This window comes from Carettochelys insculpta, chromosome 14 (assembly GCF_033958435.1).
Source record: "Carettochelys insculpta isolate YL-2023 chromosome 14, ASM3395843v1, whole genome shotgun sequence".
Taxonomy (NCBI): domain Eukaryota; kingdom Metazoa; phylum Chordata; order Testudines; family Carettochelyidae; genus Carettochelys; species Carettochelys insculpta.
Genome location: NC_134150.1, coordinates 26,655,978 through 26,683,967, shown reverse-complemented (window position 1 = coordinate 26,683,967; position 27,990 = coordinate 26,655,978). Strand labels below are relative to the sequence as shown.

The window sequence follows — 27,990 nt, the reverse complement described above, 5'->3', positions numbered from 1 at the left end:
TTTGTTATTTTGCTTAGCTGCTTATAGTGCAGGTAATCATGGAACAAGCATCTTGGTTCAACCAGTCTCAGCTTTGACATGAGTCAGCAAAGCGTCAGTGAGCAAATTTAAAGTTCTGATACCCCAGAGAATGCATTCTTCCAATATGGGAAGAAAAAAGGATAAGCAAATTCCACACGTTACATATAAATCCCTATCTTCCATTTTATGGTATAATATACACCTAGTGTCCTTAGAAATAAAGTAAGAGTTCCCTTTATTTTCAATAGGATTTTAATACAGGAGGAAAATACAGAAAAGTTTAGTTAGTGGTAAACACCACACTAATGATATTTTACACAATGGAGCACAACCTGTTGGCAATTACACTTTCCAACATACATACTGTAGTTATTCTACAACTGAAAAGTTGCTGAAGTCTGTGACATTCCACTGTAAATATATGTGTTATTAAAAATTACGAATTGTCCTGTAATGACTTTGACAACCTCCTGAGCAGCAGCACCTATTGAAGAGGAGAGAAAAAAAAATGTTGGGTGGGTTTGTTTTTTTTTTAAAAAACAAACAAACAAACAGGATTTGGTCCATATTTCAATTAAGGATGAAATAAGTTGACTGAGTTTATATGCTTTCCTGAACTTAAGCAGAAAGTGATTTGATGTTTTTCAATTCAATTTTTTTTTAAAAACTATATATAAATAATTTATCATCTGAACTAGTTAAAAAGAAAAACTGTGACCTTTCTGACTTTTCATGCATTAAATTGTCTTCATCTCCTAAACTGCTTTTTACATAATCAACTAGATTTCCTAGAACAGCTTCTCCCTTCCCATTCAAACATCCCTTTTACTTTTAACCACTGAACAAGATTTTAAAATGTACTGCTCTAACCCCTTTTTATACCTTTATAAAAATACTGTGTTCACATTTTCTTAGCGATTGTAAACTAAGAACCCAGATCTTGTCTTCATGCATTTTTCTTAAGTATTGCATATACCCATGACAACATAATTTTCTTTAACCTTTAAAAAAATCCAAGTTGTCTATATAAGATTAATGACATAGTGCAATATATTAATGCTTGATTACTGGTACTATAAGATGACAAGTATGAAAACCAGTTAGTCTCGATAATACTATTACATACATTTAAAATGATTTACATTTTGTTCATTATATTTCTCATTTATTGCAGGCTGAAATAAGGCAAAGTCTTAGGCCATGCAGCATAACTGTGGATGAGTTATAGACTTACAAAGTTTGCAGAATTAGCAATGTCTTCACTAAAATTAGAACTATATTAAAATTAATCATACTGTACTTTTTTTCTGTCAATGCTTCAGACTTTCACTACTCATATATATCCATGTTATACATTTTATTTTAAATCCTGCATAATAAAAGTAGTACAGTAAACTCTTTCAAATCCAGCATGCTATCATCTAGAACTCTCAAATAACTAGCATTTTAAATATGCAAATTTTAGTTACATTTTCCATAAGTATAGTAAAATGAAAGTAAATACAAATAAATACAGCAAGCACAGTATAAGTTTACAGCATACAATATGACTACTGTTGGTAAATAAAGTACTCTGCATACATTTGTTTGTGTCTTAATAGCTAATCTTGTTTGTCTTTAGTGTTATGCATTGCTAGGTATACCTATTATCTAGAACATTTGAATATCTGGCAACCTCCTGGTCCTACGGCTGCTGGATATGAAAGAGTTTACTGTATAACTGGCCTAATAAGATCACAGGAATAAAAGAAAGTGAAAATTTACATGATCTGGTCACTTTATTGGCCTTTCCCCCCCATATAGTATATGAAAAAATGGACTTCAGAATGTTAGAGAACAAACAAAATCAGTCTACAGTCCATAGTTATGCTCTTTGCTCCAAATATGCTGAAGAATTCCATTAAAGTAATAAAAAAATTGGTTAAAGAATGGCTCTATTTACCATTCTAAATTGACCTCTGCAAACAAAGTGGTATTCTTACCTCCTAAGAATGCAGCAATAGTATGTGGTTCAGCAGCTCCATAGCGACAACTACATAGTAAAAAGCAAAATAATTAGCATTTTAGGGCAGTTTGAATAGATTAGGGAAAGTGACATCTTATCCTACAATACTTACAATTCATGAACATAATCATCCTTCACTGTTACAGACAGCCCATATTCTTGAAGAAAACCATTGAGGCAAGATTTCAATTTTCCAATGTCATCTTCCACTTGGTAGTTATACACACCTAGGACACAGAGCAGTGGCGTCCAATAGGAATTCAAACATTGCCACGCTGTGGTCATCGCTCTTCCACATTTGCCAGAGTCCCATAGTCCCCTCCAAAAGCCAGGAACTCCCAGTTTCCCCATCCCCAAGTAAATGCCCTTCCTCTCCCCAGTTCCCCGTTCTAACTTAATACCAGTGACTCACCAGGGCTGCCCCACGCTTCTCCCACCAAGCAGTGGGATGCATACGTGGAACTGGCAGACAGCACTTGTACCTCCTGCATGCAGCCCTAGGAAAGCATCTTTTAAAGGCTCCAAGAGCTGCATGCAGCTTCAGAGCTGGATTCACCACACCAGGGTGGCCTGTTTGCTGCTTGCCATATGTGGTAAACACATTGGACACTGCGGACAGAGTATGAGCCATTTTTCCTCACTAGACTTTAATATACCTGAATGGTCCAATAATTTTTTAAAATTTTGCTATGGTTACCTTGTTTGTTACTGAAGAAATCTGTGTTCAAGTAAACTTACATTTGTATGTAATTACAACTCTATTAATACTGATAAAATACTACTGACAATACTCATTCAGCAGAATGCTAAATTATGTAATTTAAATATAACTTTCACAATTAAAACCATTATAATGAATCTGCATTAATTTGTTAATCTTAAGAGTCTGTTCACTTTGTAATACCTAATTTTGCTGAAATATTTGCTTACCCATGTTTTGAAATTGATGTGTACTACTGTATCACATTAAATTTCTTTTATTTACCAGAGTGACTGACGTATCTAAAAACTATTGTATTTACCTACCTGGGTATCTACCATGCTGTTTATAGAATCTATCCACAGCCCGTAGCATTAAGTATAGCACTATTTCACTGTCTGGATTATCCATGCTGGAGACTGAAAAGGATAGATAAAAAAAAAAACAAAAAACCCCCGCAACCCCAAAATACAGATTTTAAATTGGTTTAAAACTAGAATTGCAGCTAGATGGAATGATAAAAATATTACACATTTACTTGAATGTCAAACACATTTTTTACTATTCCACCACTCCATATATCCATAGGAGACAGGTCTTCCCTTCAAGCCTTAGAGATAAATTGCATGTCTAAACAATCTCAAATCCTATGATAAGTGACAAAGTCTATTAAATGTTATGTACATATATACTTTAAGAAAATCTGAGTTGTTTGGAGCTCTCCGTGTGCTCCCCTTAATGCCAACAATTGCTTGATATGTGTATTTACCTTAAGTCACAATTTTGAGTTTCATAATTAAGATTAGCGGAACTTCACTTTTATTTTCATAATTTTGATTGACAAATATCAGTTTATGTTAAGTATTTTTGTAAATTTACATATTCACAGTTAAAAGAAATTATGGCAAAGAAGTCAATTATTTTAATGACATTTGATACTGTGATTCAAAATGTTAAAGATTTATAATTATTAAAACACAAACTGTCATCACAATAAAAACACCCCAAGTAAATATCAATATTAGTCAAAGTACTTCTCAAAATTTTCCTATCTGTAATTTATTTTTAAATTGATGGAATTATTGTTTGTCAGTAAAAAATCTATGTTTACTGATATAAATCTGATCCTTCCAAGCCCATTTATAATGCATATTTACAAAAGAAACACTAAGGGCAATAACAGCAAATTGACATGTCCTTAAAACAGTTCAGCATGCATTGTTCTTACACCTTTTTAAAATGTAAAATTAAACGAGTTCCTGAGTTACTATACCAGTCATAATATGATCCAGTTCAAGGAAATTTTTATTGATGTATTTCATTAATGTGACAAATAACTCTTTTGGCCAAGATTGAAAAGACACACACAGTTTTGCTACAGGAGTGTTGTCTCCATTTTAGAATTTAAATTGGAATTTGGAGTTACCTATGTTTGAAAAGCGTGTAGCAGTTCTAGGCCTAAATTTTATTAAGTGATACTTTGCCACACAATTTATTCACAAATATAACTAAGTGCCCAAAAAGAAAACTAAAAATCTTCTCTCCTGAGGAAGAATCTTTTTAGCTCCTGTCACAAGTGTAACTTAGACAGGAGAGAACATAATTTAAAGACTAGAACACTTTGATGCGGATAAATGTTTTACTTACGGTGCTGCTGAACAGTATCTGCCAGGAAAACTGCCAGACACTAATTCAGTGACTCATCTTTGATCTTTTAAACAAAAATTGTCTTTTTTTTTTTGTTTAAAGTAACAATCTGAAATATATACAAATATGTATTTTCCATTTAAAGATGGCTTTGTGATAAGAGGTTAAGAGAAGAACTCTGAATAATTAAAAAATAAGAAGTCCTTACTAATTTCATCCTTGTTAAAAGTACTTAAACCATACTCTTCTGATAGGGATCTACATCGCACTACTCGAAGAAATGCTGAGTTGCTGCCTGAACAAAGAACAGAGACACTAGATATTAACAGTGCTGGTTACAAGGCTGCAATATTTTCTTCAGGAATTTCAGAATTGGAACGTAAAGTAAAACCTATCACCAACTGTCTTAATTTTTTTATTTTATTTCTTAAGTGGTTCAATATAATAAAATCCTTTAAGTGATTTTTCTTTACAGGTAAAACAATTGTATTAAATTGTCTGATTTGTGCATTTCAAAATTCCAATCATGTGGCTTATTGCGGTAAGAAAGAAAGAATTTCAATACATGTGGCACCAGACCCCAGAAAGGAAGATGGCTTACCCTCCTTCTCTTTTATGGTCACTCACTGGACCACATGCATCAACTCCAAATTCTCTCTCTCTACCCTCACAAGAGCTCTTTATTCTCATTCCTTCTTTTCCCTATGTTGCAGTAAATAGCACTGCTTCTTGCAGTACAGCCTACCCTCTCTATGGCAATAGGCAGTCGACAGAAAGCAGCGTTTTAAAAATCAGTGGTTTGGAATGGCCAAGGGAATCTGTAGCAGTGATAAAATGGCAGAAAGGGGAAGAAAAGCTAGACAAATATGGATGAATGTACGGAAAGGAAGGGAACACCCAAAACAAACCAAGAATTTCACATTGTATGCTATAATTACAGCATGTCAAATACAACAAATACTTGTGCTACATGGCTGCAGTTTCTTAGTATATGTTTTAATATTTATTTACTAACAAGTGTAAAACAAGTATAGAACAAACTTTGCCCACGTGAACAATAGCACTATCTAGAATCATTAGTAAATTAAATTTTATTACATTTTACTTTTGCTGACATAACATTCAGGCACCTGCCCACAGCTTTCCATGAACCTTATTCTAACAGATACTAGGCACCTGTAACTGAACTCAGAGGGAGATAGCTGTGTATATTACTTTGCAGTAAGAGGCATAATATTTGTATACAAGAGAGATTCAAATTACTACATTATGAAAAATTTGAAGACTTCCTGAAAAAATGTGTAAGACAAAAATGAGGTAATGCAAAATGGAAAGATACTTACAAAGCAATTTTAATTCTCTTTGTGAAATTGACTCTGGTGCCTTCAAAGAAATAAGATTATGTTTGTTTCAGCGTAAGACAATGGTTAGAAGTTCTATATTTGCAAAAGGTTTCTGAATTGAACAACAACTTGAGCCAACACCAAGGAAGACTTACCTTGTGTTCCTATAAAAAAAAAAAAACAAGCAGTCCTGTGGCACCTTAAAGACTAACAATTTTATTTATTAGGTAATGATCTACGTGCGTAAAACCCCACATCAGCTCATTACTCTATAAATAAAATTGCTATTCTTTAAAGGTGCTTTTTTTTGTGAAGTTACAGACTAACATGGCTACCACTCAGATGATGTGTTCTTATGTCCTTTTCACTTAACATTCTACATAATCACAGGAAAGTATAAACCAATGATGTCCAATGGGAATTCAAAGCTCGTCACATTTGTGGTTGTCTTTCATATTCGCCACGTTATATTATAGAAAACTTTATTAATATTAGAAAAATAAATACCTTCTGGCACAAAACAGAGATGACATTATAGTCATAGACAAGTACAGCAACATGACACACTGCAGCAAAGAAAGGCTAACTATGGAAAGGCTCTGAACTCGGCATAGCCTGTAACAAGCACCCCACAAGGGCAGCTGGGAGCAGCGTGGCTCCAGCTGTTCTCGAAGTAGAGGGCAGACAGTGGCACTGCCCCCATTCTTGCTGTGCCCTGCCATGCTCCCTTGCAGCGTGAGCAGTGCCAGTGCCCGCAGGCTGCCTGCTGTATTGTGCCTTTGCTAGTTGTCTTGCACATGTAACGAAGTCCAAGAATTATTCTTATGAGTTACGTATGCATGCATTCGCCACAATGCAGTGTCCAATTTGCCCCATGTGGCGAGTAGTAAACCTATGGGACATCGAAGGTATAAACAATGCAGAAATAAATACACTGTGGGTGCATCTACACTTGCATTCCTCTTTTGAGGTATGGAAATAAGGGAAATAAATGCAAATGAGGTGCATATTTAGAACCTAATTTGCATGTTCTTATTTCAAAAGCTTCTTTCGAAAGAAAACTAGTGTAGACGCTGCTCTTCCACAAGCAAACCCCATCTTTGAAAGAGTCTTTCTTCTCTTTGTATAACGGGAAGGATTCTTTCGAAGATGGGGTTTACTTTGGAAAGAGCAGCATCTACACGAGTTTTCTTCTTTCAAAAGAAGCTCTTTTCCATTAATATGCAAATGAGGGTCCAAGTATGCAAATATACACCTCATTTGCGTTTTGGTTCCTTCATTTGCATACCTCTTTTGAAAGAGGAATGAGAGTGTAGATGCACCCTGTGTGTATAGTGAAGTCATTAGAAATTTAGTAAGACTCTCCAAGAGAATGCGATATTAAGGTCAGCTCGGTCTCTATTTTGCTTATTTCCTACATTCTTTAAAACACAGTAGAAAATTACTATCCTTTTGAGAGAAGTTAAATGAGGTTATAACATAACTACCTTGCCTATTGAGTGTAACAGTTTAGCAGCATGGTTACCCACAGCAGCAGCATCTTTCTTTGCTCTTTCACGGTATCTGTAAAGGGTAAGAAATAATTAAAACTGTAGCTTTAAAACTGCAGTTTAATTTTAAGAACCTGACACTGAACAACTCTTTTATAATCCTTCTTATCCTATCTGTTGTAAACATGCACAAAAAGTCAGGAGATCAACACCACTTTTACTGAAGGGATATCAGGACTCATAGAAACCCATCCTCAAACCATTACACAAAGGGACAGCTTTATCCAAACACTCAACTGACTTCCTCAAGAAACCCCACTAAAACAACAACCTCTCTCAGAAAATCTTTTTTGCCACCACTGATGTCGTCATCTCCCCATACACCAAAATCCCTCACTGTGAGGACACAGGTCGCTTGCTTCAAAATAACTACAAGATAATTAACAATGATAAAAAAGTCCAGCCCAGACATCAAACTGATACATTTCACTTTCACTCACAAATTCACATTTAACAAAACACTTTATACAAACAATGGGAAGAGTTGTGGGCAACAGGGTTTTTCCCTATTATGTCAAATTTTTCCATGGGCCATATCAAGAATTTCCAGACAAATATGCACAATGAAACCAATGATATACTGAAGGTACACTGAAGATATTTTCATCCTCATATATTTCCACCACAATTCAATCACTGAACTCCTTCTAGAAAACTACTGCCACAACAGCGTCAACTTCCTGGATACCAAGATCAGTTTCCACAATGTAACCCTTCAACTAACTATACACAAAAATGACATAGATCGCTATACTTACTTTCACAGAACCAGAAAATCACCCGGACACAAGAAGAAACCTCTCTGACTACAGCAGGAGACTCAGATATGACAGAATTTGCTTTAAAGATAAATTCTAGTATATAAACCTAAACACACTTAAAATGGACTTCACTAGGCAAAGATACCCCAACAAATACCCCTGAAGGAACCTGCTTTAACACAGGAACCCTCTACCCCACTTCAGACAATCCTTGCTTCCACTCCAGAATGCATACGGCATATCAAATACAACTGATGCTTTTATCAAACAACCATACTTGATGGGGACCACCTCCTGAAAGAAATCTTTCACAAATGCCTTCTTCTGACATTCAAAATACACCCATCCCCCATCAACTCATTAGAAACAAGCTCCCCACAGACCAGAACACACCAACTCAAAGTGGCACCAGACACTGCCAGAATCCATGAAAAACCTGCAGCCATATCTTCATTGACACGATGACCAATTCACCCTGCCAATGCACCACTCAAGATCAATATAGGCCTTCAAGAATTGAGAAATAAAAATGTCTTTCATACCTAAACAAATCCAATAATTCACTTAATACTTTGCTGTGGTTTCTCTTTTGCAATAGGCTCATTTTCTCCCTCCTCAGAGGAAAAAAACTCCCCCAGGCAAACATTCTCTCGCCCTCCTTGCTTCCAAGTGGAAGCATTCCCCTCGGCCCCAGCAGAATTCCCTCCGCAAATATTAGAAATCTAATCTATATTATATTTTAATGCCATCAGTGACAGTTTAGGGGATATGTCTGTATTGACTTATTAATCCTGATTTGTTTTATGAATGCATGTGGTGGGCAGCCTTCTTTTAAAAGTCTCTCTAGAAGTCTAGAAACCAGGTCCAGGATTCAGACTACACTGAGGACTCACAGGAGGTCTCAAAAAATTACTCAAGAGGCAGTGGGTCCAGGAGCGATTTCAGTTTTCCTAAGGGCTGTAACTCTAGTGCTGCTTAAAGAATGTGTTTGTGGTTAAGAACTTTTTTTTTTGTGAAATATTCATTTCCTTCTTTTATTGCTATAATGTCCCTGAAAAGGTTACCTGGAAAGCTAGAGCTCTGCAGAATCAGGTAGGCAATCTCTGGGATTAGGGTTATGTTATTGTTTCTATTGTATCCCAAAACAGAAACTGCACAGTGTTTTGTTCCCAGTAACCCTCGTATGAGGGTTACCAAGAAGTTTGAAATGAGATGCTTTGAAATAAGTTATGCAATTTACACACCACAAACTGTGCAACCTATTTTCAAGCTAGGACTACATAGTAGCCCTAACCTAGAAGAATATATCTAATCAAGTATAGGGCATGGGAAAGCTTAGGCACTGGTTCTGCGGTTCTAGGCAGCCAGATTGAGTGGTTCTGCTGGCCAAAGACAGCATCAGACATAGGACATTTACACCTCAGAGGATGCTTACAAAATCAAGAGGTAGAAATAATAATACAGTAAACTCCTTCATATCTGGCAGCCCCAGGAAGTTGCCAGATATTCAAATATTGTGGATAAGAGAGGGATACCTAGCAAGGCGTAAACACTAAAAGGGAAAACAAGATTAGATATTAACAAACAAATGTGTACGCAAAGTACTTTATTTACCAACAGTATTGTCGTGCACTGTAAACACAGTATTTATTTGTATTTACTTTCACTGTACTGTACTTACTGAGAATGTAATGAAAATTTACTCATGGTTAAAATGCCAGTTCCAGACGATAGAATGCCAGATATGAAAGAGTTTACTGTCGAATCACAAAATAAGTGGAAGAAACCTCAAGAGGTCATCAACCAGCAAAAGTCCTGTGTACTTATGCCAGGACCAAGCACCATCTAAACCACCACTGACAGGTGTTCGCCTATCCTGCTCTTAGGAGATTCCACAACCTCACTCTGGCCACGTCTACACTAAAACAATCCTTCTAAAGATGATTTCACAGAAGATCTCTTCCGGCAGATCTTCTTTAGAAGGATTTCATCCATGTACAAAAAAGGAGATTGGAAGATCAAGCTGCTCTTTCAACAGAGAGCATCCACACAGCCTCTCCTCTTTCAAAAAAATGGGCCAGACATTGAAAAATCCAGCACCATGAGGCCTCCTCTTTCAAAAGAAGGGCCTGTGAAGTCTCTACACGCACTTTTGTTCAAAAGAAGCTCTCAAAAGGATTTCTTCCTGACTGCAAGTGGAAGGTGGCTTCTGGAAGAAGAGCTGCATTCTTTCGATTTTGGATCAAAGGAGTATTTTATGTATGGATGCCCTGTGTGTTCTTTCAAAAAAAGGGCCTGATCTTCTGAAAGTACTTGCTAGTCTAGATGTGGCCTCTGAGATTTATCCACAGCTAAACCATCCTGACAATTAGGAAATTTTTCCTAACCTCCAACATAGAGCTCCCTTGCTGCAATTCAACCCCATTGTTTCTTGTTCTATTATTGGACATTAAAAAGAATAATTTTTCTTCCTCCTCCTTATAACATACTTGAAAGCTGTTGTCCCCTCTCAGTCATCTTTTTCTAAACTAGACAAATCCATTTATTTCAGTCTTCCCTCAGAGATTGTGTCCCTCAAAACCAGGGGGACAAGAGGCATGTGGGCTTCAGAAGCTGGATCCAATTAAAATAAGCTGGCATTCATCTACACAGTAGCACTAAGGTGTTTTGTTTTGATTTTTTGTTTTTTGTTTTTTGTTTTTTAAAAAAAAGTGGGACCTGAGAATTTCGTCCATCCTGTGAAATCTAAATCAATGCCCTCCATTACTATACTGCTGACTCTTTGAAGATACTTACACATTTTGCAATTTGACAAATTTACCCGAATCTGCTATCATATCAGGAATAGTGCCCCGAACAGGTAAATTTCCTTGCCCCTCTTTTGCTACAAATTCCTTTACAGCTCGAGCTAATATCCAAAAGGACGGTGTCTGCAAGTATACAAAGCAGCAGTAATTTATTTTTCTTGTACCCAAAAGTATTATCTGTAATAATTTTCATATGCAAACATCTTACCCTTAGTTATTCCTTACCTGCTGTGTGAGATTGACACAATATTCATCATTAAAAATGTCTTCAATACAGCTTGGAATCTGTTTTAAAAAATATCACACACACACATACACATAAGTACATTGGAAGAAATTAGCTCTTTGCCATTATATTTAGAAAAGTGTCAGTTGTAAAGGTGCAGCCTTCTGTAACCCAAGCTTTACATACCAAATCTATCCTTAACACCTTTGCAATTTCAGTAGAAACTGGAAAAGATTTAAGATATAGAAAGAAACATTTGCCACTAGTGGTAGAAATTACACACATATAGCAAGGGCATCACTTCAGAAAAATTCTGGAGTGGGAAGATATTAGGAGACGTGTCCGCATACAGACTATTTACAGTCCCAGACAGCAACTGAATAAGAAAAATTAGGCAATTATTGCATTAACATAACAATAGAGAGAAATACAACAGTCCTCTGCCCTATAATAAATGATGCACCTGCCATTTAAATTTTGGTGATGTTAACAGGTTCTCTTAACATGCATTAGGTTATTTAATACACTAGTTTTACCTTAGTAACATTTAGTGCTGTGTTTACATTTTTTATAGCTTCTTCAAAGTTTTCTTCATCTTCTGGAATCCCATTTTCATTCTTTAAAATTCCTGTTTAAAAGGAACAGCAGAAGCAAAAATATAAACTCCACCTCTCACATTACATCATTGTTTTGTGATGAGAAGCCTAGAATACATGTACATCACCACGTTAAGTGATGAAAATGTCTCTCTCCTCATCCATGTGTACGAACACTGGGATGTGCTATTAAAGGTACTTTGTGCTCATGACACTGTCCATCCTAAAAATCTCAAAATATTTTGCTATAAACAATGAATTAAATGCCCCCAATGTTTAAGGTGTCAAGGAAATGCTATTCCCAGTTTTACAGATAGGTAACTAAGGCATAAATTCAGCATGTAATTTACTTATGTTTACACAGAACTTCAAATCAAGTCAGTAGCAGAATTCAGAGTTCCTGAATTTCTGTCCAGTGTTTTAGTCACCAGATTCATACATAAATAAGATCACCTTTCCTCTCATGTACAATTATGTCTTTAATCTTATACATAGAAGTATTTTGATATCCAAGAAGTGACTTGCAGGTTATAAGACACTGAATCTCATTCCCTCTCTCTCTCTCTCTCTCTCTGACTCAAAAAACAAATACATTTGAACATCAGTCAGCGGTGCTCAAAGTGGAGTATGTGCCATTTTGTAAGGGGGGAGGGCACCGCAATTGGCTCCCCTTCCCCCAGCAGCTTCCACTGCATCCCCAGCCCTTTGCTTCCTTCCCCCCAGCCTCTGCCACTATTGAACTCCCCCTCCCTGCTGGGCCAATCAGACTGTTCTGAGGCCCCAAGACAAGCAGCAGGGGCAGCTAGTAAGTTACCAGCTTGATGAGGTACCCTCTTAGGGTCCTCACCCCCCACCCCAAGGACCCTTCTCACTTAGACGCCCCCTGAAGCCACCCAGTACCCTCTTCCCAAGTGTCCTACCCCCCTTTTGAGTGTCCCTCCCCCCCCCACCCCCATCAGCATCCCTTCCTGTGGTCTTCCCACAGGTTGGGTGGGCCCCAGCTAATTGGAGGCCCAAAAAGGGGGAACGATCTAAAGTTTGCTCACCCTTGACATAAGTAACAGGAGATATGGAAACGTTACTGACTGTAAATATCTTTGTTTAAGCAGTAATTTTACTACTGTTTCACTTTAAGAAATCTATTGAATAGAGTACTTAGTCTAGGATGCAGCAAAATCCAATTAGCATAATACACTACACTTCAGTTCTATTAGAGAGACAATCTTTATTTCAACACAAATAATTACTTTCATGAGTAATTTCCAGTGAGATAAATAGGATTCTGATATCAAGGGGGAAACCCCCGCCCCACACCACATCTATTTGTTTTTACTGGGAACTAAATCTGTTCATACCAACTGGAAAGAACATTCAGTTGTTTTTACAGCAATTTAATTTAAATAAAAAAACCCATTTCTTTTAAAAACACTTTGTAAATGTTAATGCTTGTGAAGGGTGCTAAATTGACAGCCCTTTACCAGGGAACTCCCCTGTTCAAAAATGAATTACAATATACTCACTAGATACATACACTTCCCCATGCTACCCACTAACGGTTCTCTCCATAGAATCACTACCGCTAGAACTAAGAAAGTAATTCCAACATCACGCTCCTCTTAATCCTGGACCTTTCTGGGGCTACTGTTAAGAAAACTGATCTCGGTGGCTACTATAGCGATCTGTCAACAGAAGTCACTGTCAGAAGAGATTTCCCAACAAAACTTCAGTCAACAGAGTGCAGCCACACACAAAAGCCAATTGGAAGAGCGCTCCACTCTTAACAGGAGCAGCCGGACTTCCAGGACTTCAACAAAACAGGTACCTGGAAGCACAGCAGACAGGGCTGCCCATTGTTCTGGATGCCCTGTCTGTCAAGAGAAGCCCCTCACCCCGAGCGTCCACACAACTTTTTTGTTGACAGAATCCATCAACAGCAGCATTATGCCTCATGGCTGAGAAGCAGAACACTGATGGTGAAAGTGCTGAGTTTTGTTCACAAACTGTTGACAAAACACATCGTGTGTGGACATTCCGCCAGTTTTGTTAACAAAACTTGCTAGTGTAACTGTAGCCTGTGTATGTGTACATCGGCACATGTATTTGCAAATGTGAGAAATGTGGACACAACCATTTCAAAATAAAACTGGTACACAAGACTTATTTCTCAGTCGCAATTTAGCCAACTGATACTTTTGGTCTGGTTTCATATCAGTGACATAGCCTCTTAATTCCACTACTAAGGAAAACCCCTACTTTAGCCAAATTTTCAATGTAGGACAAAGCTAGATTTATTTTTCCAAAGTCAAGGTTTGTCTTTGATTTAAAGAAATGCAACATAACAAAGGTACTTTCCTTGGCATAGAAAAAAAAAAAAAAAGCTGACTTCATAAGCAGGTGCAGGATCCCGAGATCCACTTATTCAAGAATGCTGTGTAATGGAAAGTATGCCCTACATACACGCATGTGAAAGCATGACTCCGCATTGACATGAATTCCATTTCAAACTAGTAACAAGTTGTGTCTTATATAATGTCTTTTCATACTGTTGGCAGAAACTCACATAATATATTACCTTGTCTAATCAGCTCTCTGAAGGCCTCCTTTTCTTTGTAATTTTTCGGTATCTGTTCACTTTTCTAAATGAAAAATGCAAATAAGAGATATTCAATCAAATTAACAAATCTCCTATCATGTAACTATCTTCCAGATAGTTTGGGTCACTGTCTATTAATATACATCAATTTGTGGTGCAATAAGTGTTCAAAAGAAACTAAGTAAAAATAAAATGACACTTCAGTAGTTACAGGCTTCACTTAGTGCCCACAAATAAATTTCTCGATACAGTTCAGTGTGGTACTTTAATCGCCTAGCCAATTTTTCTTTTTTTTTTTTTCCCCACTCCCCAATTATCTAGTTAAGAAGGAGATACAATTTCATTAAAAGCCTACATTAAAAAGGCTGGACGATATGTTTTTGACTTGTAAGAAGACATTATAAACATACCTCACTGCACCATTTTGCTAAATATTTTGCTACAATCACAATCCATGGAGTGTGGCTATGGTCCTGCAATCAAACAAATAGAAAAATAAAAAAAAAAAAAAAATATCTGTAATGGAAATAATTCTGAAAGCAGTTAAAAATTTCTTTAGCGTTTTATGTTAGATCACCATGGTTTAAAAATCCTGTAATAGCAACATCATGAGAGTTAAGAACAACATTTCTGATTTAATAATGTTTCCTAGTTTTTTTTTCCAGCAATGGCTAAAAAACTAGGAAACATTTACATGGATTCTGCAATTCTATGAAATGTCAAGTAAGTTTGTCAGGGATAGAATGGGTGTCCCTAGCCTCTCTTTTCCAGAATCTGGTACTAGGCAAAAGGGATGGATTACATGGATGATTACTTATTCTGTTCATTACCTCTGAAGCACCTGCCACTGCCCAGTATCAAGAACTAGGTGGACCACTGGTCTGACCGTTTTTATATTTGTCATAGCTCAAATCTTAACAAGAGAGAATCAAATAAATACTATTTGTCAGCAAAATTTATGATGTGATAAACTTCAACTCTTACAAATAATCCAGGAAATAATTTTGATAGTAAAAAAAAAATGCACTTTAGTTTAAAATCCTAGTCTGAGAACTGCAAATTGCACATTTTAATACTATTTTTGATTACCTTTAAGCCCTCTTAGATCCAAAGTTCTAGTATTATCATTAAGGTAGTGACCAAATATTATATTTTTGATAGAGCTATCCAGTATTCCCTCTAATTTTTTCCATCCAGGGCTACATCTACACTAGCCCCAAACTTCGAAATGGCCACGCAAATGGCCATTTCGAAGTTTACTAATGAAGCGCTGAAATGCATATTCAGCGCTTCATTAGCATGCAGGAGGCCGCGGCACTTCGAAATTGACACGCCTCGCGGCTCGTCCTGACGGGGCTCCTTTTCGAAAGGACCCCGCCTACTTTGAAGTCCCCTTATTCCCATGAGCTGATGGGAATAAGGGGACTTTGAAGTAGGCGGGGTCCTTTCGAAAAGGAGCCCCGTCAGGACGAGCCGCACGGCGGCAAGGCACGTCAATTTCGAAGCGCCGCGGCCGCCCGCATGCTAATGAAGCGCTGAATATGCATTTCAGCGCTTCATTGGTAAACTTCAAAATGGCCATTTGTGTGGCCATTTCGAAGTTTGGGGCTAGTGTAGACGCAGCCCAGATGTGCAATAAGCTATGTAATGTGCACCAGTGCATGACCAGACATGTACCACCAGCAGAAACACATGCTGCTGTCTGTGGGGCCTCCACTAAAACTGGGAAGCACATGAAGCTCTCCTAGGTGGCCACTCAAGTGCTCAGCTCACAGGGAACACGGGTGGTGTGTCCCATATTTCTAGTCTCCTTTTTCTTGCCCTAAATTAATTACAGGGGAAAGCAAAGGTATTTCTTTTTGATATGTGCTCTTAGGAAAGTAGGACTTGCTGCTAAACCTATCACAGCTGCATGAAATCTGCATTTCCACTAGTGAAAGATTTAGGCTGTATATCACTGTTTAGAATTTTCCTCCTTGATTTACATCTTAAAATATAAACCAAATCATAAAACAACCTGATTCTGTCAGTACTCATATGCTGTTAATACCAAATACTAAGGCAGTTTCTAATAGTGTTGTCAAGCAATTAACATTTACTGTGATTCTTTGGGCTTTAAAAAAAACAGAATACCTTTTAAGTATTTTTATACTGGGGGGTGGGGAGAAATAATCAACCCAGTGTTGCTTGGGTTCTTAACTCAAGTAAGTTTAGTTTTTCTTCATTTAAATAATTGGTCTGTAGTGGGACTGGGGATGAGAGATTCAGCACGCAGACTGCCCTGGGGAGAGAAGACAAGTCCCAGGCCTCTCTTATTGCAGCAACCTGGGGCCAGGTGACAAATGCCTGTCCATGACTGCTGCAATGGGCACAGCCAAAAGAAAGGTGCATGTCCCCCAGCTGCAACGGAGGCTAAATCCCCTATTACAAGTACTATAATGCAATCTCTTCATTGTGAAAACTGAACTTACTAGATGTAGAATTAGATAGAAAAAACCCAACAACTAAATTAAGAAAAAAAAGCAATGTAGAACTTCAGAGACTACAAAATCCATTCAGCCCTGCTTTTTGTTAAGGCAACGTCTCAAACAAGCTGGCAGAAGATAATGCCCAGTTCTTGTAAGACAAATACCTTGCAATACTGGCTACAAATGTGCCATGTAAATGCCTGTTCTCAGTTTCAAGGTGACATTCTAAATACTGTTTGTCTTAGAGACTGGATGAACAAGAAGCAGGACTGTGTGGACTTGTGGACTTTGAAGTTTCACGTTCTTCTGTTTTTGAGTACAGTTATATAAAAAAAACCTACGTTTGTAAGCTGCATTTTCACAATAAAGAGATTGCACTATAGTACACGATTGCCAATTGAAATTTATTAAATATTTTGGATTTTTCTATATTTTCAACTATTTATTTCAATCACAGCACAGTATAAAGCGTAGTGTTCACTTTGTTATTACAAATATACGCCCTAGAAAATAAACAAAAAATTACATTTTTCAATTCACTGCATTCTATTGACAGTGCAATTAAAACTATGGATTAATCACAATTAAATTTTTTAATCACAATTGGGGAGGGTTAACTGTGAGTTAACTATGATTGAGAGCCCTAGTTACTCTTGCTGTATTTCTTGCACTGATGTAATGAATTTTGAAATCATGCCAAGATAAACAGGCTTTTTTTTTTTTTGATTACTTGTTCTACTAGGACAATCTTCATACTGATCTCAAATCACAGACTCAATACATGCTCAATATGTTAAGCAATTAAAAATAAATGTAATGATCAGAAAACATTCAGAGATTGGGCTTCTGCACCAAACAGTTATCCAACAAGTATTTGGCCAATTTGCACAAAAACAATTTTCCAGCATTCTGGCATGCCTAAAGCACCACCAGGGTCAGGATAGAAACTTCATGTAGATATGTACTGGCAACCTATACGCCAGAAGGGCGAAACCCTGTCTCTAAAGTACTGTTGAAGAACGTGCAAGTTAGAGCTCTGTGTAGGCTCAGAAGCTTGTCTCTTTCATCCACAGTTGGTCCAGTAAGATACTGTTTCACCCATCTTATCTCTGCTTGGTATCACTCAGTTTCCTTTACCTGACTGAGAAAAACATTTTCCATACCAACTGTCTATTTGCTTTTCTAACAGCTCATGGCTACTCAGTCATCCTGTCCAAATATTTTGATTTGTAGTTTTGGGATCTGCAGTCTGAATGTTGACTCCAGAGAGTCATTTTCAAAATTCCTTTTTGCCTTCCTCCTTAATCAGGGTGGCCAGAAATCAAACAGAGGGCAGTGTGAAGTGCTGGTTTAAGTTTACCTCTGCACTCTCCTAACCCTGGTGCTGCCCTGTGAAGGTTATTTTATCTGCCATGAGGCTGCTCTCATATGTATTGGACTGCAAACAGTACCAAGGTCAAAGATACAGCTGTGCATTGGCATAGCACAGGACACAACAGTGACACTTTCTCCTCCAGTCTTCAAGGGGACAAATGCTCCAAGACAATTCACATTGGTAACTGGTGGCAGAGCGCCATACTCATACAGCCAGATTACACTAATCCCACCTCAGATGTTTCCCAAGAAGTGTGGTTTCAGAAAGCCATGCGAAGTGAGGTCTACAGCTGCACAAGATTTGTTATGTTAACTCCAAATTAGCACTTGTGACAGACAAATTCACTGAAGGTGTCTCACTTTTTAAAAAAAAAAAGTTTTTTAAACTATGTCGCTTTGACTCCAATCCTGTAACCACCTCTTAACAAGTAGGGCTCTTTGCAGGAGGAGTGACTCATCTGTATAGAATTACTTCCAAGAATGGGGCATATGGTTTAATGTATTTCAGAGCACAGAAACCAAGTCTCATTCTAACCTTTTTTTCCATATGATCCAAGTCATAAGATTGAATATGTTCCCTCAGCTCTGGAAATGGGTTGTCCAGTCTCAGATCTTCTAATGCATTGTCTGGATGAGATTCTATGACTGCCAAAGAGTTACACAAGATAATTTCATTTGAAAGATAAGCAAGATGGATTGTCTGTAGGTTACAAAATACAGCAGTAAATATTCGTTACTTGAGTATTTAGCCATGTGAGCCAGTAGTGTAACTACATATTAGTGAAAGTACTGCCTCATTGTAAAGGTATTCCATAATACACTGCATTGGACAAAAAAAAGTCTAATTTTGCTGCAGCATCAGGTTAATTACTTATTGCATGCAATTTGCAGTAAGTGATGTCCATGGCTAGAATTATTTTTAGGGTGGAAAGCTCCAAATGCAAATGCTAACACTAAATACTTCACAAGATAAAACTGAAATAGTTCTTCAAGTATATAAATGTCATCTACATAAACACCACAACTAGAACTTCTAAAAAAGAACTTTCAGTTCCACTTTTAAAACCATATAACTCCAATTTCTAAAGAAATCTTACCTCGATGTTCCTTAATAATAATTCTCATATAGCCAACTAGTCCATAAGTCCTACAGACTAACAGAGGGATGTTTGAATTCCAGAGAAGTTCAGATAAACGCACCAGTGTACTGAAAATGAAAATGAAATGACTCCGACTATACAAACAACAATTTTAAAAATTACAGTTTCCTGTGACGGATGGAAGCTCTAAGGCCGTGTCTACACTAGCCCCAAACTTCAAAATGGCCATTTTGAAGTTTACTAATGAAGAGCTGAATTACATATTCAGCGCCTCATTAGCATGCGGGCAGCTGCGGCACTTCGAAATTGATGCGGTTCGCCACCGCGCGGCTCATCCAGATGGGGCTCCTTTTCGAAAGGACCCCGCCTACTTCGAAGTCCCCTTATTGCTATGAGCAGATAGCAATAAGGGGACTTCGAAGTAGGCGGGGTCCTTTCGAAAAGGAGCCCCGTCGGGACGAGCCGTGTCAATTTCGAAGTGCCGCGGCCACCCACATGCGAATGAGGCCCTGAATATGTATTTCAGTGCTTCATTAGTAAGCGTCGAAATGGCTATTTGCATGGCCATTTCGAAGTTTGGGGCTAGTGTAGACATAGCCTAAAACTAAAAAGATATAGATCAAAAGAATGCCATACACTTACATGAAATAAGATCAAAAGAAATAATTTTAAATACCACGCCAAAAAAAAAGACATTACCAGATTATTTAGAGGCATGGGTTCACGAGCATTGCATTGATTTCTGTAGTATCAAAATTTTAATACGTCAGTTAAAAAAAAAAGAATGCATGCAAATAAAATAACCATTGGGAAGAAAGATTAGTCAGATCCATGAATTATAAGATGAAATTCTTAATAGACAGCCCTGACAAAGCCTCTGATAGAGCCACATGGAGTTCTTTTTACCAAAGTAATTTATGTCAATACCACGACATACAGTTAGCAAATAGGGAGTTGGATGGGTGATAAAGAGATGTCCATGAAGATTACTTCAGAGTCCATTACATTCAAGGCCTCAAATTACATTACTAAAAAGACATAGCTTGGTGAATTAGAAAGAACTCCCTCAGAGAAAAGTGCTCAATATTTAAAAATGAATTTTTAAACTGCACTTAACCAGTCAGTCAATATAAAAACTGAAAAAAATTGTAGTATTAACACAAAGATATCATGAAAATTACCACCATAAAGCTTTCTTTTCTATAAATATTGCACATGATAACAAAACAGGCAACGTTGCCACACAAATTATATTCCTCCTCACAATAAGGCTGCAAACAAAACTGAACTGTAAGAAGATTGAAAAATATGAAGAGGACTCTACCTTTCTGGTAATTGGGTAGCAACCACTAAGTTAAACCGAGAGAAAAATGAAGGATCATTGTCTAGGAGTTTTTCTGGACTCTACATAAAAGTACAAAAAAATTCAAATTAGAACATAAGTCTTGCTTTACCTTAGAAAGACAAATATCAAAAGTTAAAGTAAACATATGTTCTCCATACTGGATTTGGATTTGAAATGCTAGATTGTGGCCTCTGAATCTTTATTATAAATACATTTGTAATTAGTTTAGGTATATACACAAAGGAACTTGACCCACATAATTTGAGATCTTTTTTCCAGATCCATATTACCATAAATGCTTACATTACAGTTAGATGCAAATTTTTTTTTAAAACTTTGCCAAGCACTTAAACACCAGAACATAGCAAGGAAATGAAGGATACAAACCTCTTCCACAAAGTTTCCAGAGACATCATTATTTAATTCTTGTAAAAGCTCTGTGGCACTTTGGGCTCGATTCTGTTTTAAAACAATTCAAAATACGTCTATTTAAAAATACGTATAATTTACAAGTCAATTTTGTGTTTTACCCATACATATGCTATATTACATGTAAGTATGGACTATTGATATGGCTCTCAATACTAGATTTGGATTCAAAATGCTAGATGTGGCTTATGAAACTATTTCAACCCTCACACATCTTAAAATCATTATGTAGTAGCAAGGATATTGTACTAGCTAGGCTGCACTTTACTTCAAAAAAAGTCTAAAAAGGAGAAATGTAATAATATATTCTAATTAAAAAAAAAAAAAAAAATCACTGTATTGGAAACAGCATAAGGTCCAAATGCAGCTTTCTTAAGGACTATTGTGTTAAAAGCTACAAAAGCTCTGATGAAACTCAGAACAAGGGGATATCAAAGTGTGAAACAGCTACTGAAGGTACTTACAATGCGAGAAGGAACACAAGATGAGGCCAAAGAATTGGTGTAGATTGGTGGGAATGGTGAGACACAAGGGAAGGGCACCTGCTACATGAATGGTGAAGATAATTCCCTAATAAAACCTGTTCTTTGGCCTTAACCATTCTTATACATTGCTATAATTCACCAATACCCAAGACAGGTGTTTATTTCACTTGCCATATGTGTTACTTAACTTTAAGGAGATGATACAAACTCAAGTTAGAAAATGCAAGTCAATGTTTTTTACATGATGTATTTATTGTCCCCATTTTAAATCATTTTTGTAAATAATGATTTTTTTAAAAAAATCTGTTCTACCAATAGACTAGAAGCAACAGTGATGAACACAGCCAGAATACAACTTAAGGGTTTTTTGAAATTAATAAAACTGCCCCATCCTCCCTCTTCATTGAGAATCTTATTGATAGCTCAAAGGTTTTTTTTTTTGTTTTTTTTTTTAAAAGGTAAAGGCTTGTATGTCCTCCTCCATCCCTTCCTTCCTCCTCTAGCACACACTCTCCTCCTCCACTCTCACTAACATTGAGACATCTTCCCTGTTCTCCAGCGCCAACTTTTCCCTCTTCCCTTGTGACTACATTTCTTCTATCCGTCCTTATCCCCCCAACCTCTCATTTTCAAGTTTATTCCTCCAACAAATCAGTCTTGGTCTTTGTTAACTTAAAAAAAATTTACCATGGTCCCTGAATCCCCTTCAAACTAGCATCCACATTCTCCTTTCCCATCTCAAAACAATTGTTTACAACCACCATCTCAAGCTTCTTTCCTTAAGTTCCATTCCACACTCTTTTCAGTCTGGCTTCTACCCTCATTATTCCACTGAAAGTGCTCTACCTAGTATCTTGCTAGACATAGTTCAGGGCTAGTACTCCTTTCCCACAGACCAGTGGTACTCACAGTTGTGACTCAGGAGCCACATCTACAACCACCATAAGCCAAAAGAGTCACATGACTACTATATGCCCTGCATGCCCAGCAAATGCACATATACAAGAATATTAAACTATATAATTGAACAAATGCTCAATACAATGAAAACTAAGTAGCTAACTTATTTATCGCTTGAAGGGGTTCAGAATGCGGGTGGGGCTCCAGACTGGGGAAGAGTGTAGTGGGGCAGCAGAGAATGGGGGCTCTGACTGGCAGGGTGCAGGCTCTGGGATGCAGGAGGGGGTTTCAGGACTGGGGCAGGGTAATTGGGCACAGGTTCTGGTCCGGAGATAAGTTGTGGAAGGGAATTTGTGGCTGGAGGGCAGGGCACTTACATTAAGCAGCACCCATTTGGCAGGAAAGCAGAGCTGAGGCATACTCACTGCCTGTCTGGCCCTGCCACTAGTGGAAGTGGCCAGTATGGGGATGGGGAAGTGGCTCCACAAACTGTCCCTCACCTTCAAGCACTGCCCTTGCAGCTCTCATTGACTGGGAATCACAGCCAATGGGAGCTTTGTGGGGATACGCAAGGGCAGTGCACAGATGGAGCACTGGAGCTTCCCGATTGTTGTGCAGCTCCAGCCCAATGGGGGAGTAGAGAGAGAACAGAGGTGCATGGAGCCAAATCCCGCCCCCTTCCCTGCTAGCCAGATTAATGAAGGGGCTTGCAATAGCTGCAGCACAGGGCTATGAGTGGCCCCACAAAAAGATCTGGACTTTTTGTGGCCTGGAGTCTTTTTGCAGGCCTTCCTTACCCAAGGGAGGAGGGCTGCAGCCCCTAAAGCCTCTGTGTTAATCTGTCCCTACTGCCTCCTGGAGAGCTGCCAATCAGCTGTTCACAGCACTGATTCACAGCACTCCAGGAGGGAGGCCCCCAGCTCCTCCCCGAGCACCACATATCACAAACCTTGAAGAGCTGCAGGCTACACCTCAGACATGTGCAGCTATGAGCTGTGGACTGAGTATCAGTGCCACTAACATCTTGAGTCCCTTTAATGCAGTCAATTATACACTCCTCTTCGAATCTTAACTCCTGATTGTCTTACTACCAGTGTTTCTGCTAATTTTTCCATCCATGGGCCAAATAAATTTTATGATGTGCACCAAGGCATGTCTAGATGTGTACAACCAATAGAAACACATGCTGTTTGCTGTGGGCACTCTGCTAATTAATCAGCTGGATAGCACATGACTCTCTCTCTTGGGTAGCCACTCAAGTGCTCAACTTACAGGGAACACCGCTTACCTTCTTTTATTGTTCTTTCAGTGGGTTCTCATTCTTATCCCACATCACTTGAGTTATCTGTGGGGGGGGGCGGTCTGCTAGGACTGTCCTTGCACCCCTTCTGTATTTGATATTGTCTTTTTTACTGATGACTAATCTAGTTGTCCATCCTGGACTTGTCTTCCTCCATCAAGTTGAAAAGACAAGCTGTGACGTCAACATCTTCTCATGAACACCCCAACATCAATTGAAATTACATGGCCATACTGGGGTTTTTTCCCCCCACCCCACATCACTCATCCTGGAGCTCTGTTCTCTTCACTCACTGCTACAGACGAAAGGAAGTTTTTTAATCTATGTATGTCTAACTTTCATTTTATACACTATCACACTCTCAACGTACTTAAAAATCATGTTTAATATTCCCTTACCTGGCCAATATTGCTTCTTTGGAGAAAGAAGCTGAGAAGAAAAGAGACAGTAAAAAGTGACATTAATACTCTCTTTCACAAAACTGAAGCTTTAAAGCACAGCCCTGCAAATCTGCGGATAGCCGCTTTATACCCGCAAGAATCTGTAACCACAGAAGTCAATAGAGATATCCGCAGCTCATTTTCGACAGCAGATGTGTACACAAATTTTTTATTTGTGCACAGCTCTACTTTTAAGCTTCCTTACAATGCAAATTTATTATATAGAGTCATACAGGACAAAAGAAGTCTTTTCAGTAACTGAAAGAAATAGATATTCCATCACATCTTTCACATGACTTCTTCGAAAAGTCTTATTAAATCTCAAAGTCAAATTTCTGAAGCAGCCCTGTATCAGTCTCTAAGTCCCCATGGTCTGCAAACTCTGAAAGCACATAAAGAATTTCACTCTTCTTGTGAGGAACTGACTGCAGGTAACTTTTCATCCTGCTAAATAATGAAAGCCTCAGTCCGTCTAAAAGCTCTAGCACAGAGGATCCCTATGCCCACAGAACTCTTTTGAATGGAGCTTCATGTGGGCACAAGAGTCTGCCTGAACTTTACAGGATCAGGACCTAAGCTATTACCACTTAACAGCTACACAGCGTCCACAGAACTTGTATTTTGATGTCAATTTACATATATGGTTTTATTTATATGAATTTCTATCCTTTCCCTAACTACATGCATTTTTGAGGAGTTTAAATGTTGTTCCTTCAGTATGCTCTCTGTTTATTTCGCCAAACCTGAAGATGGTCTGCACTATCCCATTTCAAGGTCTACTAATGAAGCACTGAAATACACATTCAGCACCTCGTTAGAATGCCAGCGGCTGCAGCACTTCGAAATTGATGTGGCTCGCTGCCGTGCAGCTTGTCCAGACGGGGCTCCTTTTCAAAAGGACCCCGGCAACTGCAAAATCCCCTTATTCCTATCTGCTGTTAGGAATTAGGGGATTTCAAAGTTGCCGGGGTCCTTTCGAAAAGCAGCCCCATCTGGATGAGCTGCACGTGTCAATTTCGAAGCGCTGCAGCCACCAGCATTCTAACGAGGTGCTGAATATGTATTTCAGCGCTTCATTAGTAAACTTCGAAATGGCCATTTGCATGTCCATTTTGGGATAGTGTAGATGTAGCCATAATATATCTTCCACCAACAGAAGCTGGTTCAGTAGAAGGTATTACCTCACCTACCTTGCCTCCATCTAGAAAAGTAGTGTTAATGACAAACAATTCAAAAGCCATGAAACTATACTTAGATATATAAAAGAGTGTGGGGGATCTTGAGTCATAGTAGGAGAATAAGATAAATCACTACATTGTCTTAGTGTAGTATTTTTAATATGGTATTTCCAACTAACGCATTTAAGAGGGCAATTAATAATAAACTCCCAATTAACACAAAGTATATCACACCTATACAAAAAACCCCAAATACTTTTGATATCAATTCTACAGTTGCAGAAAATTAATCATTATTTTAAACAGCACACAGTAAAGCTACTGAAAACTGCTGAACTTGTTCAGAAAATGAATGGTAAACCTACTTGTTTCCAACATCTTCTCCAATGACTTGATTCCCATCGACAATTGTAAATGAACCAATACCTTGAAAATACAATAAGAAATATGCATGCTTAATTACTGAAACTGACACCCTTATTAAAATTTAGTATTGACGTTTAATTTACCTGGTAGTACTAAGTTTTTGAGGATTTCAGTTCCTGTGGCTGTTGCATTTATCACACAAACATGAGCAGCTTCCAAAGCTTCTTGCCCATGATCACCCCACAACCTACAAAACAAGAAACAAAAGAATTCAGAGGTAAAAATAACTTGTGGTAGCAAATATAATCTGAATAGCAGCAGGAATATGATGTTATAGCCCATGTGGTTTAACATATCACTTCTCTATACACTGTTAAGCAGTATCATACAAAACAATTATTTACACATTTTTGTCACCGATTTCAGTGAGGCCAGGATTTTACCTTTGGTCCCTTCAGACGCAGGGAATAAAACGTCTATGCAGAAGACGGAGCAAAAGATTTCAAACCATCAAGCAGCAGTTAAATCCATTCACACTGTTCTGTGAGACTTGAAAAATAAACAGACTACTGCAAGTGTGTGTATACAGTGGTTTGCACACATGCGCCTCTCTCACTCTGAAGACTTTTGTCCTCAAGATGCAACACATTTTGTATGGTGACCCAGTATGGCTTTTATTGAAGTGGTTTCCAAAGGATTATCTAACCAATTAAACACCCAATTAGCTAATATACCTGCTCCAGGTTTTTGTTTCAATGACAAATTCTTGCTTATATTGTTTCAGAGACAGTTTCTGAACTTGAACCAAAAATGAATCTACATTGTTTTCAGGCAGATCTACAGCTTTAGCCCCTCTACTGCTATTCAGCATCTAAAAAAAAAAAAAAAGCATGGAGCAATCTTATTTATCTTCATGGCTACCACTGGAAATGAGGGAATGATGACTTTTTCAAGAATCAAGCTATTTTCACCCTCATACAAGTTTATTAAACACAGAGGATACTAGAGAAGGTCTACAATACAAAGGAAGGTCAAATTAAAGGTACGCAATTCCAGGTAAGTTAGTTACATAACTAGAATCAAGGTACCTTAATTTGGGCATTGATTTAATGCATCTCCACAAAGCATACTAAACTGAACTCTGGAAGATAGACTTCGGTGGGGCTGATCTTCCCTGTAGCAAAGGTATACCCTGATTTAAGAGACAGACTCAAAAATGAAACTGAGGGAGGAATAGAGTAGCTTAGACATTTTGTGATGGGATAGGTAAAATATTCTCTCCCCAAATGTGCAGCCTTCACTCTTTTTTTATAAGCAAAAGCCTTTGGAATTTTGACACCTAGGGTATTCCCACAAACTGCAAAATTCCCCCTTAGAGATAGCTCAGTGGTTTGAGCATTAGCTTGCTAAAGCCAGGGTTGCGAGCTCAGTCCTTGAAAAGGTCATTTAGGAATTGGGGCAAATAGACATCAGGGACAGTGCTTGGCCCTGCCAATAGGGCAGAAGACTGGACTAGATGACCTCCCAAGGTCCCTTCCAGTTCTAGGAGATGCGTATCTCCAAATAACTTACTTATATATTATATATATAAAATGAACTTATAAACAAATCCATATAAGAAAGCATGAAATATGGCTGTTGTTTCCAACCGTTCGTTAACGTGCGCTTTTCTGAGTACAGAAATAAGCAAAATAAGTGACCACAGTTGGTGCAAAACTGCCTCCCGCGCGCCTTTGCAAGTTTGATCTTGCAGCACAAGAAGCGAGCAGCCGGGCGTTGCAGCCTTCACGGGCCTGTCCCCCCGCATAAAACCACTTTGCACAAAACCGCTTCTAACCCCGCCCCATGCTCCCATCACCAACCCGGGTCGAGGCCAAGGTGGGAGTGTGACAAGCCCCTGCAGTGACACCACCCCTGTCACAGGCAGCGGGCGCGGCGAGCCGACCGGCCCGCACGCCACACCGGCCCCCTACGGGGAAGCGCGCAGGGCAGCCGCCCGGGGCTACAGAGCCCGCGGGGCCGGTCCCCAGCTCGGCAGTGAGGCGCCTCAGCCTGGTCCCGCGGGCCCTTCAGGCGGCTGAGCCGGGCGGCCCCCAGGGGGAGAAGGAGGAGCGCTGCGCCCCGCCGGCCCAGCTGCCTGAGAGCCGGGCAGAGACAGCCGCCGCTACCTGAGCTGCCGGTCGTATTTCTGCTCCTTCAGGCTGAGGCCGCCCTGCTGCGCCATGGTGACGAGCCCTCCCGGTACAAGCAGGAACTGCGCCGCCGGCTCCAGAGCGCCGTGCAGGGCCGCGCCTGTCACTAAGCATGCGCCATCAATGAGCATGCTCAGTAGCGCCTGCTGAAGGCGCGGCGGTGC

At 38.7% G+C, this 27,990-nt stretch overlaps 1 protein-coding gene across 1 annotated transcript; it reads right to left on the bottom strand.

Annotated features, from left to right (window-relative positions):
• Nucleotides 1–261: 261 nt before the first annotated feature.
• Nucleotides 262–27,932, bottom strand: NAE1 (NEDD8 activating enzyme E1 subunit 1). The gene is made up of 20 exons (XM_075008811.1): nt 27,803–27,932; nt 25,778–25,881; nt 25,634–25,694; nt 24,049–24,079; nt 20,924–20,995; nt 20,516–20,595; nt 19,189–19,298; nt 18,627–18,736; nt 14,660–14,722; nt 14,229–14,292; nt 11,597–11,688; nt 11,060–11,119; nt 10,824–10,957; nt 7,204–7,279; nt 5,717–5,756; nt 4,582–4,668; nt 3,053–3,145; nt 2,139–2,253; nt 2,004–2,053; nt 262–505 (listed from the first exon to the last, which is right to left on the bottom strand). The coding sequence occupies exons 1-20, from the start codon at nt 27,856–27,858 to the stop codon at nt 396–398; spliced, it is 1,608 nt and encodes a 535-aa protein (XP_074864912.1). The 5' UTR covers nt 27,859–27,932; the 3' UTR covers nt 262–395.
• Nucleotides 27,933–27,990: the final 58 nt, after the last annotated feature.